The sequence below is a fragment of the Dipteris shenzhenensis genome, chromosome 15 (genome assembly GCF_047967505.1).
Source record: "Dipteris shenzhenensis isolate YYH24624 ecotype China chromosome 15, Dip_SZ_1.0, whole genome shotgun sequence".
In the NCBI taxonomy this organism is placed as follows: Eukaryota; Viridiplantae; Streptophyta; class Polypodiopsida; order Gleicheniales; family Dipteridaceae; genus Dipteris; species Dipteris shenzhenensis.
In genome coordinates, this window is record NC_141610.1 from 51578503 (window position 1) to 51592741 (window position 14239).

Below are 14239 nucleotides of genomic sequence, written 5' to 3' on the forward strand. Positions count from 1 at the left end.
GCATCTTTTTAGTCATTATTCGGGCTCTCAGCCTTAGCTATGCCATAAATTGATGTAATTTATTTTTCTCTCAGTCCTATTGTTAATATAGGTTAGCTCCCCTTTAAGGCATCTGACCTTCCTCAGGCCTTGTGGATTCTTGGATTTTCAACCGTTCCCTTGGGAGTGCCAAAGTAGTAACCGTCCGACCATCCCAACTGGGTAGGTGTTCCGATAACACCGATAGGTCCAATCGTTGGAGTCGCCCCCCATAGAGTTTGGCCGAGCTTCAGTATAGACGATTCTGTCATACGCACCTCCAAAATCAGGGCAATTTGTTGCTCTACTGTAATGTTGATCCTCACCTGACACCCCAAATATCTCATTGTCCAGCCCTACAGGATCCATTGAAAGCCAAAGGCAACACCCCAATCTCGAACCTCATGGGCCTCCTCCATTTCTACAAAGAAGCCGATCAATTTGGTTTAGTTGATCCGAACCCCTGAGGCCTCGCAATATATGGCAAGAGCACCAAAGCTCCTCTGGATAGCTCTAGGCTCGAAGTTGACCCCTCCACATATAGCATCATGTCATCTGCGAACTCTGAGTCTAAGAGCTCCTCCTCCTGTCGGATTGAAGTCGCATCCCTGTGAATCCCATAGCTTGACAGCGTCGGAAATAGCCAAGCGCCTCGAATACAAAGAGGAAGAGGAAGGGGGAAGCCTTGTTGTACCGAGCGGGAAAGAGAGAATCCCTCACCAGTGTGGCCACCAATGAGCCTCTGGCTAGATTTCCTTACGTATAGGGCTGAAATTCCCCAGATGCACCAGTCTGAGAAGCCCAACCGACACATAGTTCCCCCTCTAGAAGGACCATTCCACCCCATCATAAGCCTTCTCGAAATCCAAGAGAAGGATGGTTAGGGGCTATGACTCCTCCCTGATCTAGTCTATGGCCTCCCACAAGGTGAAAATATTGTCCAGGAGGCTGCGTTACTGAACAAGGCCCGTCTACATGTCGTGGATAATGTCAGAGAGATGGGGACGCAACCTCAAGCTCAAGATCTTGGCTAGGATCTTGTATGTGGTGTCAAAGAAGGGTAACTTGCCTCCATTGGCAGATATGAGATCTATCTCCCCCCTTCGGGATCAAGCAAATCCAACCCTGGCTCAAAGAGTGAGGGAGTGAGCCGCGGTCGAAGATCTCCTAACAAGCGTGCCTCAAAGGGGTGACAATAAGCTCCCAAAAACTTTGAAAGAAGACAAGAGTCAGACCATCCTCCCAAGGACACTTCTAGGGAGGGAGGGCCTTGCAGGCCTCCAATAGCTCCTCATCTGTGAACGGTGTCTCTAATTGTCTACTCATTCTCAATGGTACGACTGATGGAGCCTGGTCCCAAACTGCCTCCCTAGCTAAGAGGACCGAGGAAGTCTCCACCTCTGACTAGAACAACTGTCTGTAAAAATCCATGGTCATCTCAAGGATCTCCTAGGGGTCCAAGTGCATCCATCCATGCTCGTCTTGTAGTCACTGGAGCTAGGTTCTTGCAAATCGAGGTCCCGCAATTTGGAAGAATTGCCTAGTCATCCTATCTCCCTATTGAACCCACTTGTGAATGGTATCATAAATTTGCTCATTGGACCTTTGTGGCTTGGAGCTCTAGCCTCGCACTCTCGTAGTGATTGCTAAGCCACTGAGAGCCTAGATCCTGCTCTTGTGATTGCTAAGCCACTGAGAGCCTGGATCCTGCTCTTTGAGCCTCTCGATGGAGGCTAAGTCCCATAGGTCTCTCTCCCACTCCTGAAGAGTGTGTCTCCATCTGAGGGCTTGTGCTGCCTGAAGCTTTGTGCTAATCCTCTGAATCGCATCAGCCACCTAGGTGGCCCAACCCTCACTAGGCCCTCCCTCCGACTATTGCCAGATCTCTGTAACTGCTTGTTGCACCTCCTCATCTTGAAGGAGCTTGTCTCGGATGCGGACCCCCCTTTGGGGGAGACCTCTACAAGACTAATCTAAGTGTAGCACCGTATGGTAGTGCTCCGATAACATGGTGTCTACCAACATCCCTGTAGAGCACCCTCTATGTAGCACCCAATCCCCAACATAGAACCAGTCCAAGCGCTCCAATAGCCCATCATGTCTCCTCTGTCCAAAGGAAAAGAGGAGGCTACTAGGATCTAGGTGAACTCAGTCTCCCTTCATGGATCTCTACCACTAACCGCGAAGATGAACTGCTTCCAAGTTCTCCTCTCTATTGCTATTGTAGGCATCTCTACGTAAGAAGCATCTCCTTGTTTGTCCTCAACGAACTCTAGACTGTTAAAGTTGCCCCCCACAATCCAAGAGTCTACGTCCGAGAGGCACTCCATCAGATGTCTCCAAAAGGCCGAGCGGTGCTGTTGGCAGGCTGGTGTGTGGACGCTCAGGATGCCAATCTTGGACTCACCCATGTAGAGGCCCATCCATTGAAGAGGCTGTGTCTTGGGTAGATCTGGTCTATTGTTGGGGAAGGGGAGCCTCCACCTGAGGGGGCGAGGTGGGGGGAGAGGCTCCGGCTTTCGCGCCACGCGCAGGCTGAGGGGTTTCCTCCAACTGGGATGAGGAGGTGGGGGGAGGAGGCAAAGGAGGGGTAAGGGGTTGCTATAGCAGAACGTGGAGCAAGAGGGGGTGGGGCAAGGGAGAGGGAGCGGCGGATAGTGACGCATGCTATAGCGCGAGCGGTGGGGGTGCAAACTTTTATAAAATAACAAAATTGCACACAAGACAAATGGGTCCACTTCTCATAGCAATTAGCCACACAAGGTAAATTTTGCATCAATATATAGCTATCCACATAGGACCAATTAATCCGCGCAACCCTTTGCAAAGACTTTTCAATGGTGGGAAATTGGGGCTATCGCCTTCTAGCGTCACGTGACTTAATAACCCCATATACAAGATGCCAAATGAGCGTCACATGTATGTGCTAGTGTTGGCCGCCTCTAGGCTTTGAAGCTTGTGAATAGTTGGGGGGCAGTGTGGGGAAAGTATGAAAAACAAATCGAGCCTTGCTACTCATCTACAAAGATGTAATGCTCTCTATGCTCATAGGCAGACTCCTAACACAAGCCACAACAGCCAGACTATCTATTGTAACATATGATCACGCCATTGTTTTGAAAATCTCCACTTCTATACAACCAACTCATGAAGAATTGCAGATTGCCTTCTACACTGTCCAAAATGGTAGGGTGTCAAACTAGCCATGAAAGACTAACCAGCCACTCATGACCTAAAAACGTGCATGAACCTCCTCTAAGTGTCCGGCTCCCTAATACACACTCATGGCCTCATAAAAGCAAAGTCAGTGCCAATTGGCCCCTCTAGGTGAAACATGGGCTTCTTGTGTGTGTGCGGCGGGGTTGGGGTTTTGGAGGGGGGGGGGGGGGGGGGGGGGGGGGCGGTGCGGCTTGGGTTTGTTGTTAAAGTTAGGAGAAACCACCTTGGGAACCAAAGTTACGATTTTCAACAAAATTTGTGTTTATAAATAGGTTTTAAAATCCACCTTTTTATAGTCCTCTTAGGACCCTTGTTATATGCATTTACATGCATTTAGACATTGCATCTTTGCTTTAACATCTTGCAGAGACTAACTTAGAATTACTAGTGAGAGTTAAAAGGTTAAGGCAAGTTAATAGATGCAAATAACTCTGTTAATTTGTTAATTTGATAAGACAAGTGATACCCTCAGAGACCGCTGAGTTCAAAAACATAAGGCGCGGGTGTGGTCGTGTATCACATGTACAACACTTTTAAAATTTGTGGAGTAAAAATCACCCTGTAATACTTTGAATAAAGAGTATTAAACAATTGCCAACAATACTGCTTTTAAAAAACTGAGTAAATTTTCAATGTAACATTCCCCTCCATACTGAAGTACGATTGTGTGATGATGGGCATTCGACTGTATAACATGGATAAGCAGTAGCAAAATGAACAACATGAATGAGGAAGCCTGCTAACAGACACGCTGATGATAATAACCATCCTGCAAAATCATGTGCACTGTTTTGCTGCATCTCTTTTTCCCCCTATTCTAATAAGCTGCTGAATGACCTCTTCCGTGACCACGTCTGGTGAATACTTTGCCACCATGGTCTGCCTGGCAATCAAACCTTTTGATTTTGCTTCAAGAGGATGGGAGAATATATGTCTCATCAATATCTGAAGGCGATCTACTGATGGCTCAGCCCAGAAATGACCCTTGAAAGGACCTTCCTGAATTTCTGCAAACCCATCAACAGGCAAGGGATAACTGTTTGCTTCTGTCATATATTCAGTCATGCCAGACCAGTTCGTAGCAATTACCGGCAATTCCATAGACATGGCTTCTACATATGGCCGTCCCCATCCTTCCCCCCTTGACGGCAAAACAAATGCATTGGCTGACTTGTACAGACCTGGAAGATCAGCCTGTGGTATATGGTCATCACTAACATAGAGTGCTGGCCAGCCTTGCCTTGGTTCATGTAAACCTGAGTTCTTCACATATTTGATAATTTCATTATCATATATTCTGTCAACATGGTAAGCATTAGTCAAGAGAAAAAGAACAACATTATCTTCAGCTGAAAACTCTTTCATGTAGGCTCTGATTAAAACATCCCAGCCTTTACGAATTTCCCACTTGAAGATGCTTAGAAAAACATAGCAATTGCCAGAAAAAGGCTTCGTTGTTTTAGGCCCAAATACCTGCCCTTTGGTAGGTAAGGCTAAAGGCTTGACTTTTGTGGGGTCAAAAAACTGCACGTCAACTGACTGAACTACCTTAACCAATTTAGAGGGGTCAACCCCACTTCTTGTAAACGTGTCCCTGTTGAATTCACTTGGTACCCAAATTTCGTCCATTCGGTTGCACCGCTTTACATGTTCAGCACTCACCCTGTCAGTCTCAAACATAGTTCGGCCAATGACATAAAAAGGTTCATCATAACCAGTTGGAGGACATGGATTTGTCTGGAAAAGTGGGGGAAACCAAGCTCCAGGCTCGCTGTGGCAAATCACAAGAGTATCATTTAGAGGATAACCTGGCTTAAAGGATTTTATAAGAATGTTTTTTGTGTTTGAAGGCAGGCCTCTCCAAAAAATCTCATTTACCAGGTCTCCATGTTGTTCAATACTTAAGAGTGGAACGAGCCCACTTGATGCCAGTCCGACAATGTAAGACAAGGCTTCCGAGGAGTAACCTCCACCAGACAAAAAGGGAGCCATCCAGAGCAGCCAATGTGAAAACACGGTTTTGTTCTTTAGTAGTACTAAAGAAGTGTGTCTTCTGAAAGGAAGAAATTTTCTTAGCTTCCATGCCAAATTATAGAAACCCATGAAGTAGTGCAGTCTGCACAGTAAAGATCCTGAAGTCGTGCAAAAGCCTTGTAACAGCAGACCAACAGCTACAGCAAATAGGCCTGTTGAAAGAGCAATGCCAGAGTAAACCCATTTCTCGCATGCCATTTTCTGTCACACATTATAAATGGAAGAAACCAAATGACAGAGTTAGTCCACATCATACAGAAGCACTGTAAAAAGTCTATTACAGAAAATATTCCAAGAAAGCTACCTTCACAGTCCAAAGGTCCACTTCGTCATCAATTATGAATTAACCTTACCCAAAGATATATTGCGTGAGATGCAGAATTGTGTACAAGTTAAAGACTAACAAAATACTGAGATAGCATGTGCACAGGAGAGAACATATGCTGAATTGAACTGCTCTTTGCTGCCCAAATACGAAAGTACAACACTGCGGACAAAACTGCCCGAAGGTATGTGATCAAGAGCTGACTATACAGGCAGCTTGCTGCTTCAACTGTGTGCTCCCCTGTGGGGCTCCAATAAGTTGGAAAAGCTAGGGACAAAGGTCTAAAGTCACTACGTCCAGGTAATCACTTCGAGTAAGAATCTGCTGACCTGTCAAACCACACCAATGAGCAGACAATCACAAGATAACTGGAGCCCTACGTGTTGAGCTAGCTAGCAAGCTCACCTCCCAGCCATAAGTAGAGTTCTCAGAACTACCCTTGAGCCTGAAGTCTAGACCACCACGGAAGCTAGTCCGCTTGATAGTTAGAACATGTGTGAAACTGGCCTCTAGCAAACTTAGGGGCAGTAATCCACAAATAATTTCTCATCCACATTCATTACAACCATAATGCATCACTTTCAGGCACTTCCTTTAGTTAGAACCACTGAGAAATAACCTTTAAAACACTGGAAGGGAGGCTAGAATGCCCCTACTCATAAACCATACACAAGAGACATAGATTGGCCCCAAAAACTTTGGCGCCCCTTTCGGTATTTCTTAATTTGCTTCTGTCAATGGAATGTGCTCTATTACAACAAGGGCTCTCCCTTGAACTTGTCCTCACTGGCAATTCCACTGTCCAAGCCAATTCTTGGCTTCAGTAGGCATCCAATTCCAAGTACAACTAGTACCCAATTGCCAAGGCAAGGCTAGGCATTCCAAAGTGTCTGTGACCAAATGGAGCTGTCTAATGCATTCCACAAAGCATCCAGCTTGCAAAAGAGTGTTCGGCAGTCCCAAAATCAAATATCCAGCCTCCCAGGCAACAAAGCAACAACACAAATCCCGAAATGCACAAGTGACCTCAAGGCAAGATGAAAAGCACAAGACTGACCCTTTGGCACCAATTCCAGCACACCCTTTGTATCTGGGTATTTATTCTCAGACCGAATTTGCTGGGAGAGTATTTCAAATCACAAGAAGGAGACAAAGAGCTTCAAAAATGGCAAAAAGAATCCGAAGGAAGGTCAGAACTGATGTACCCGCTGTCCAAGGAAGAGGGGTGATCTCTGGCCTCGCACCTATCCTCTGTCCAGGCCCCCAGCAGTCGCAGACCACCTTCAGCCACAAAGGAGTTGGAAAACAGCAACAAATGAATTCAAACCAGGCGTCAAACCAGCTCCCAGGAGGTCGATTTTTGGCTGGAGCACCTCATAAGGGCAGCAGATCCACATAGCCAGAGGGTAGCAGGAGAAATCGGCAGCTTGCACACACAGAGAGAGAGAGAGAGAGAGAGAGAGAGAGAGAGAGAGAAGCAGAACTTAGGCGTGGAAATGCCCACGGGGCAGGAGAGAAGGCATGGAAATGATTATGAGCAAGAGAAAAGAGCCGCTTAGCCAGCCAAAACCCTCGAAATACATGAATAAGGCATGGAAAACAATCACGGGCAAGAGAAGGGGAGTCGTACAGCCAGTGGAAAACCTTGAAATGCGTGCTAGAGAGAGGAAGGATCAAAATTCGCAGCCAAAGAGGTCAGGCAGCAGGGAGGAGCAGCCGTACAGCCAGCAAACTACCTCGAAATGCATGATAGAGAGAGAAAACATGCATGCAAGCACATGCAAGGTCTTGGACTGCCACGTGGAAAATTTCCTTGCCAGCCTCTAACCCACTCTTTTTGGTCACACTTATTCCTTGCCTTGGGCCTAGCACTTGGGCCTAGTAAATGCACCTAGCACTAGACCTTGGGCCTATCACTTTTTACATTGTTTTCTAGGGACTTTTAGAAGTTTTCACCTCCTCTAGGTTAGTCCCCCAAAGTCAAATTAGTCAAAGTTTGTTTACATACAAAAATCACGTCTCCATGACATACCCCCCTCTTGAGACAGCAAACTATTGAGTTTGCTGCTGAAAATTACAGCAAATAAACAATAATGAAATAGGCATGAATAGCTCATACCACAATGTGCATCAATATACAACTAGCAATGAACATATGGTGTAGGAGAGCGCACAAGTCCATATATATATCAATAAATCATCCATCTGGAGTGACTAGTACACTCATCATAGAGGTCCCGTGGTAGAAATACTGTCAGCAATCAGTACCTCGGGTGAGACATGCAATGTCACCAAGCGACCTCTAGATACCTAAGCCTCTCTGTCCTGAGGGAGTGGAGGTGCTACCCCCCTCTTGAGCATCAAGCAATGCTCCAGACCTTTGCTCTGCTAAGCCTGAACGAACCTCAACCGCTCAACCGCAGTTGGCTCAAGCTGAAATGCTTCTAGGAAGAGCTGCAATAACCCAGGTGAATCTGCCAGTTCACCTTCCTCCGTCCACTTCGCATCCAGTGCAGAATAATTCTTGAACTTCACTAGATAACGATGGGAAACTCTACCTCTGACCTTTCTTTCCTTATGTGCCAAGATCTGCTCTGGAATCAAGATCTCATCCAGGCTGTTCCTCATCAGGTATCTCTTCCAGCACATCCCCATGAAAAGGTTTGAGCAAACTCACATGGAAAGCATTGGGAATAGTCCAGTATTGTGGTAGCTTCAGCCTGTAAGCTCCATTATTGATTTTCCGCAAGACGTGAAAGGACCCATAATACCTCATATTCACCTTGCTATACAGCCTTTCTTATTCCTGAGTCTTGCTTTTTGAAAACACAGCTGGACCCAATCACCTTCTGTGAAAATTAGCTCACGGCGATGATGATCAGCTGCACTCTTTTACTTTTCCTAGCTTTTCTAGAGGGCTGCTTTTACCTTCTTATAAGCTGCATCCAAACTTTCAACATATCTATCTGCTTTGAAGATCTTTTCCTTCGTTTGCAAAATGATAAGGACTTTTCTTCCACCTTCTACTATTTCAAAGGGTGCTTTCCCTGTGGAAGAATGTACTGTGTCGTAGTAGTGGTAACACCTGTTCCCATTTTACCTTAAGCTCTGAGACATAGCATTTTAAAAGATCGAAGACAATAGAATTTGCCTCTTCTGATTGTCCATTTGTCTATGGGTGGAAAGAGGATGAGGTTGATCATACACGGATCCCTATCACTGACAATGAATTGAGGCATTTCATCATACACGGATCCCTATCACTAACTGTCACGAGCATCTACACGCCCATGGCCATGCTAACTAGTACCAGCGCAGGCAACCAGGTCAACGGCCATGTAGGTCCGTACATCCATTCAAGCAGCCCTGCGCAATTAGCAACCAGCACATAGTCAACAGACAGTCAACGCCACATCATCGCAGGTCAAAAAATGCAGAGTTGATTTTTTTGTCAAAAGCCATCGCGTTGACTTCTTGGTCGACGTTGACTTTTTACCCGCCTTGGTCAACGTCGGTGTTGACCAAGTCGGCCAGGCTGACCTATCAGCCTATAAAAGGGCAGCCTTTGGCCCTCATTCTTCATCCACTCCTCAGGCCTTCAAGCCTTCAGAGCAGCAGAGTCAGGCCTCCCCACAGCAAACAAGCAAGGTAGCCTCAGCCTCTTCAGGGATTAGTGAGGATTCACCTCCTCTAGGTAGTCTTAGGTCTAGTCTTCCAGTTTGCAATGAGGGTTTCAGCCCCTTCATACAGTTGTATTCAGCCCTGTGGGCATTCATTATTCAGTTGTATCTATTTCCTCTTCGAAAGTCCACCACATTCTCTCCCTCTGATTCTCTCACTCACATGCACAGCTCACTTTGTGTATTGAGTGCATCATCTTGCAGTTGCAATTAGTATTGAGCAGGAGAGAGAGTGAGGATAGTCTATCTCCCACTACATTGGTATCAAAGCTTCAGTTTTCTTTCCTGAGATAGGGAGGGTCAATTTAGGGGCAGCTCTATTGTTTTATGGTCCAGACGAGATCCGGCAAGGACACCATGAGCACTAGTGTGAGCAGTCCAACACCAGGGGGTGAGGGTTCAGTGCGTCAACTGCCACCACCACCCCCATCGCAGAATCCTGCCGACACTTCCATGTCTGCCATGACAACCATGTTGCAGACTGTGATGCAGATGCAACAGCAACAGTTCGAGGCTCTCTTTATCCGCATGACCCAGCTTCGGGAGATGCGGGAAGATCGTGAGCAGGCCGCTAGAGAGCGTGAAAGGCTAGCTCGGGGAGGCAAAAGAAGAACGCGATCGGGAGGCTCAGGAAGGAAAAGAAGAACGCGATCAGGAAGCTTGCAAAGCTGAAAGGGCAGCTTGGGAAGCAAAAGACGAACGCGATCGAGAGGCTCAAGAAGCCAAGGAACTCCAGGACCGCGAGGCTCAAGAGGCCAAGGAGCTCCGAGAACGTACTGCTCGAGAAGAGAAGGAAGAACGGGATCGACAGCTTCTCATTTCTCTACTTCGACTAGAGGGGGGAGAAAAGGAGAGACTTCCACCTCCAACCAAGCCTTCTTTTCCGAGGAAGCTCAACTTCACACGGTACAATGGTAAGCAGGAACCCTTAGTGTTGACTTCATGGCTCAATCAGTTTGAAAGTTATTTTCAGTGATGCCTACGAAGGACAACGAGCGGTGCATCCTAGCATCCATGCACCTCACAGGCGAGGCGGTCACTTGGTGAGAAGGACCACTATGATGCAGACAAGGAGACACCTCTCTACAGCTAGACGGAATTAGTGAAAGATCTTCGATCATGGTTCCTGCCACCGTAGTACCTAGATAGGCTCTACAGTCAGTTCTACGAGCTACGCCAGGGAGACACCGAGATGGTGAATCATTATGCCAATAAGTTCACTCAAGTGTTTATACAGTTGCAGTTGGAGGACAGTCAGAAGTTGAGCAAATTTCTCCATGGGCTGTGTACAGACATCCAGTGGTATGTCAGAAGTTTTAGGCCATGGGATTATGAGAGTGCATATGAGCTTGCTCAAAATTTTGAGCTCATGCATAAGGGTCAAGGATCCAAGCAGGTCAACAGTAAAAAGTCCCAAGATTCCGCACCAGGTGATGGTGGGAATGGGCAGCAGAAGAAGAGTTGGATGGCGAAGGATAGCAATGGCTATGGCGGGTACTTGGATACAACGACACGAGCACTCTATGCCAAGGAGAACCGATGCTTCCATTGTCATGTGCCGGGCCATAATAAGAAGAATTGCCCGCATTACCAGAAGCTCCTAACAGCAGGAGCCCCGTCAAGTGGTTCGGCAACGACTTCAACAACCTCAATAGTCATTGAGGAGCTTGATGAACAACACACTACAGGGACAACCTCAGTAGCCATCCAGGAGCTTGAAGCTCAGCAGAAGGGGGAGCCTCGTCAGTTTCTCAATATGTTTCAGTTTTATGGACAGGTCAGTGGTCAAAATGTCCTTATCCTGGCAGACTCTGGAAGTTCCGAGGACATCATCTCCACCAAAGCAGCTCAAAAGGCTCAGTTGCCTCTTACGCCAACGGAACCAATGACCTTAAATGGTGCATTTCCAGGGCAGCAAATAGAGAGCAACATGCAGGTAGCTTCAGCCACTCTGAAGATCTCAAGGTGGGTACACAGTTGCCCACTCAAGGTCGCACCTACTCAAGCAGTGGACGTCATCTTGGGAGCACGATGGTGGCCCCAGTTCAAAGTCCGACCAGATTATCAAAACCAAGGCTTGGATGTCAAAATCCCAGGCCATGGGTCCAAGTTCATCAATTGGAGTAAGGGTGTTCCACCTCGACCTTTGATATCAGTCATTCAAGGGGTTCGAGGCTAGCGCCAAGAAGACATAGTATTACAGCAAAATACAGTGTTACAGCTGGATATAGTATTACAGCAGGCAACAGGGTTACACCAAGACCGGGATGCCTCTCTCCAACCCAGTCTTCCTCTGTCCCTATCACCTGCATGCACTGAGGAAAACCACAGAGCCTCATCCTGGAATATTAGCCCACAGCAAATATCCATACCAAAAGTTAGCACCAAATCTAGGCATTCAGTACCTGCAGATTAGGATTCATGAGTTCAACAACCATTTTCGGATTCATGAACCAGGCATTCAGATCAGGATTTATCATCCAAGTATACCACAAACAGTCACCTCCATCAGCATGATGGGAAGCCCCTTTATACCCTAGTTCAAGTTTTAGCAGAAGAGGATGTCACGGGCATCCACACGCCCATGCCCATGCTAGCTAGTGCCAACACAGGCAGCCAGGTCAACGGCCATGTAGGCATCCGTACAACCATTCAGGCAGCATTCAGCAATCAGCAATCAGCAATCAGTCAACAGATAGTCAACGCCACATCATCACAAGTCAGAAAACACATAGTTGACTTTTTGATCAAAAGTCAACGTGTTGACTTCTTGGTCGACACGTTGCCTTTTTGCCCGCCTTGGTCAACGTCGGCGTTGACCAAGTCGGCTAGGATGACCTATCAGCCCATAAAAGGGTAGCCTTTGGCCCTCATTCTTCATCCACTCCTCAGGCCTTCAAGCCTTCAGAGCAGCAGAGTCAGGCCTCCCCACAGCAGACGAGCAAGGTAGCCTCAACCTCTTCAGGGATCTAATGAGGATTCACCTCCTCAAGGTAGTCTAGTCTTCCAATTTGCAGTGAGGGTTTCAGCCCCTTCATACAGTTGTATTCAGCCCTGTGGGCATTCATAATTCAATTGTATCTATTTCCTCTTCAGAGGTCCACTACATTCTCTCCCACTGATTCTCTCACTCACATCCACAACTCACTTTGTATATTGAGTGCATCATCTTGCAGTTGCAGCTAGTATTGCATAGGAGAGAGAGTGAGGATAGTCTATCTCCTGCTACGCTGACAATGAATTGAGGCATTCCATGATACTTGAAAATATTGTGCATAAAAATTTTGGCCACCTGATCTGCTATAATCTTCTTCCTGACTGGAATGAAGTGGTCTTGTTTGTTGACTCTGCATATTACTGTCCAAATCCCATCATGTCCAGTCGGAGTACAAGGAAGATCAAACACAAAGTCCATGGCAATGCTCCGCCAAGGTCTATCTAGAATAGGCAGTGGACATAACAATCCAGGAACCTTTTGCCTGTCATATTTTACTTTCTGACAAGGTCTATCTAGAATAGGCAGTGGACGTAACAATCCAGGAACCTTTTACCTGTCATATTTTACTTTCTGACAAATGATGCATGCTCTTACATATGCCTCAACATCTTTCCTCAAAGCTGGCCAATAGAAGAAATGCTCCACTGCTTTTACCTGTGTCATCAATCCCTCTATGTCCTTCATATGGTGGGGCATGACTCTCTATCAAAACTTTTGGCCTTAGCTGCTTTGTAACAAAGTTTGCCATGCATCATCAGAAAACCATCCTTGAAAGTGTAGTGCTCATGTCTTTGGCCCTCAGCGAGCTGATCAAAATCCTTGCAAAGTTATCATCATTTGCATACTGCTATTTCATAGCATCAAGCTCACTGTGGTATGCAATTATGACAGCTGAAACTTGCGGTTTTATTGATACTGCATCAGGTATTGGCTTCCTTGAAAGTACACCAACAACATTTTTCTTGCCAGGCACATGCACAATCTGAAAAAGGAACATTGAAAGGAAGTTTGTGTTGGGGTAAAGGCACATTGCCAACCCTTCATTAAAAGATCACCTATGACTGTCTTAAGACAGTCATAGGGTAAACCTAATCCTAATAAAACACAACTGAGTTTGTGGTGTGGCTCATCATTTCACACCCGCACATCTTGGAGTTCTCTCTCTCTCACTCTCTCCCTCTTGCTCTTCTTCCCCCTTCACTCCCTTCAACTGGTATCAGAGCCTACCCATTCTCTTCCACTCCCTAGCCCACCCCCCTTTCCGTACGGACGTACGTCGAGCGCCGTACGGACAGCACCGTACGTCATCCGTACAGTCGTACGGACGAGCTCGACTTCGAGCAGCGCCGACATCGCAGGGCGGCGGCGCATTGGCGAAGGCGGGCTGCAGGGCGGCAGCGCATTGTGCAGGCATTGCGCAAGTACAGGGCAGCGCAACAGATCTGGGCTGCAGGGCGGCGGCGCATTTCGCAGCTAGGGCGCGAGCTTCGAGCTGAGCAGCAGCTGCTAGCTGCTAGTCTGTGCAAGGGCAGCCTGTGCACAGCACCAGGCTACGCGAAACCAGAGCGCGCAACGCGCGCTCAGGTACGGTTATCCGTACCTGTTGTACGAATTCCGTACAGGAGTCGTACAGCCGTACGGATCTCCACAGCGCAGGTACAGGCAGCTGTTTTTGATTTTTTGTGCAGCAGGGAGGTACATTTTTCCGGTTTTTCGGGATCTGTGTCAGAAGAAATTTTTTTTTCTCTCCTTGGATCTGGCTATTGTACAAGTACAGCAAGTACGAAAGTACAAAAGGCATTTTTTTTTGTTTGGGGAAGAAAGAGAGTTGAAACAGCATTCTGCTCTTCATTCCTCTTGATTCAGGGTCATTTTTCAGTTCACAAAACTGTCTTATCTTGAAAGTACAGCAAGTACTTTCATTCATCTCGTGCTTGAGGTGAAGAGAACCACAGTGTGTGGTTG

At 46.9% G+C, this 14239-nt stretch overlaps 1 protein-coding gene across 6 annotated transcripts in view; it reads right to left on the bottom strand.

Moving 5' to 3' along the window:
* Positions 1–3790: 3790 nt before the first annotated feature.
* LOC147893951 (UDP-Glycosyltransferase superfamily protein) overlaps positions 3791–14239 on the bottom strand; it is a 32055-nt gene continuing 21606 nt past the window's right edge. For 2 of the 6 annotated variants that reach the window (XM_087386661.1, XM_087386662.1), the window contains exon 2: positions 3791–5472. In XM_087386661.1, the coding sequence (XP_087242787.1) occupies positions 4015–5472 (1458 nt within the window). In that variant the 3' untranslated portion in view covers positions 3791–4014. Of the gene's footprint in view, positions 5473–5624; positions 5926–14239 lie in introns of those variants that run through there. The other 4 variants (XM_087386664.1, XM_087386663.1, XM_087386666.1 and 1 more) reach the window with 4 other exon arrangements.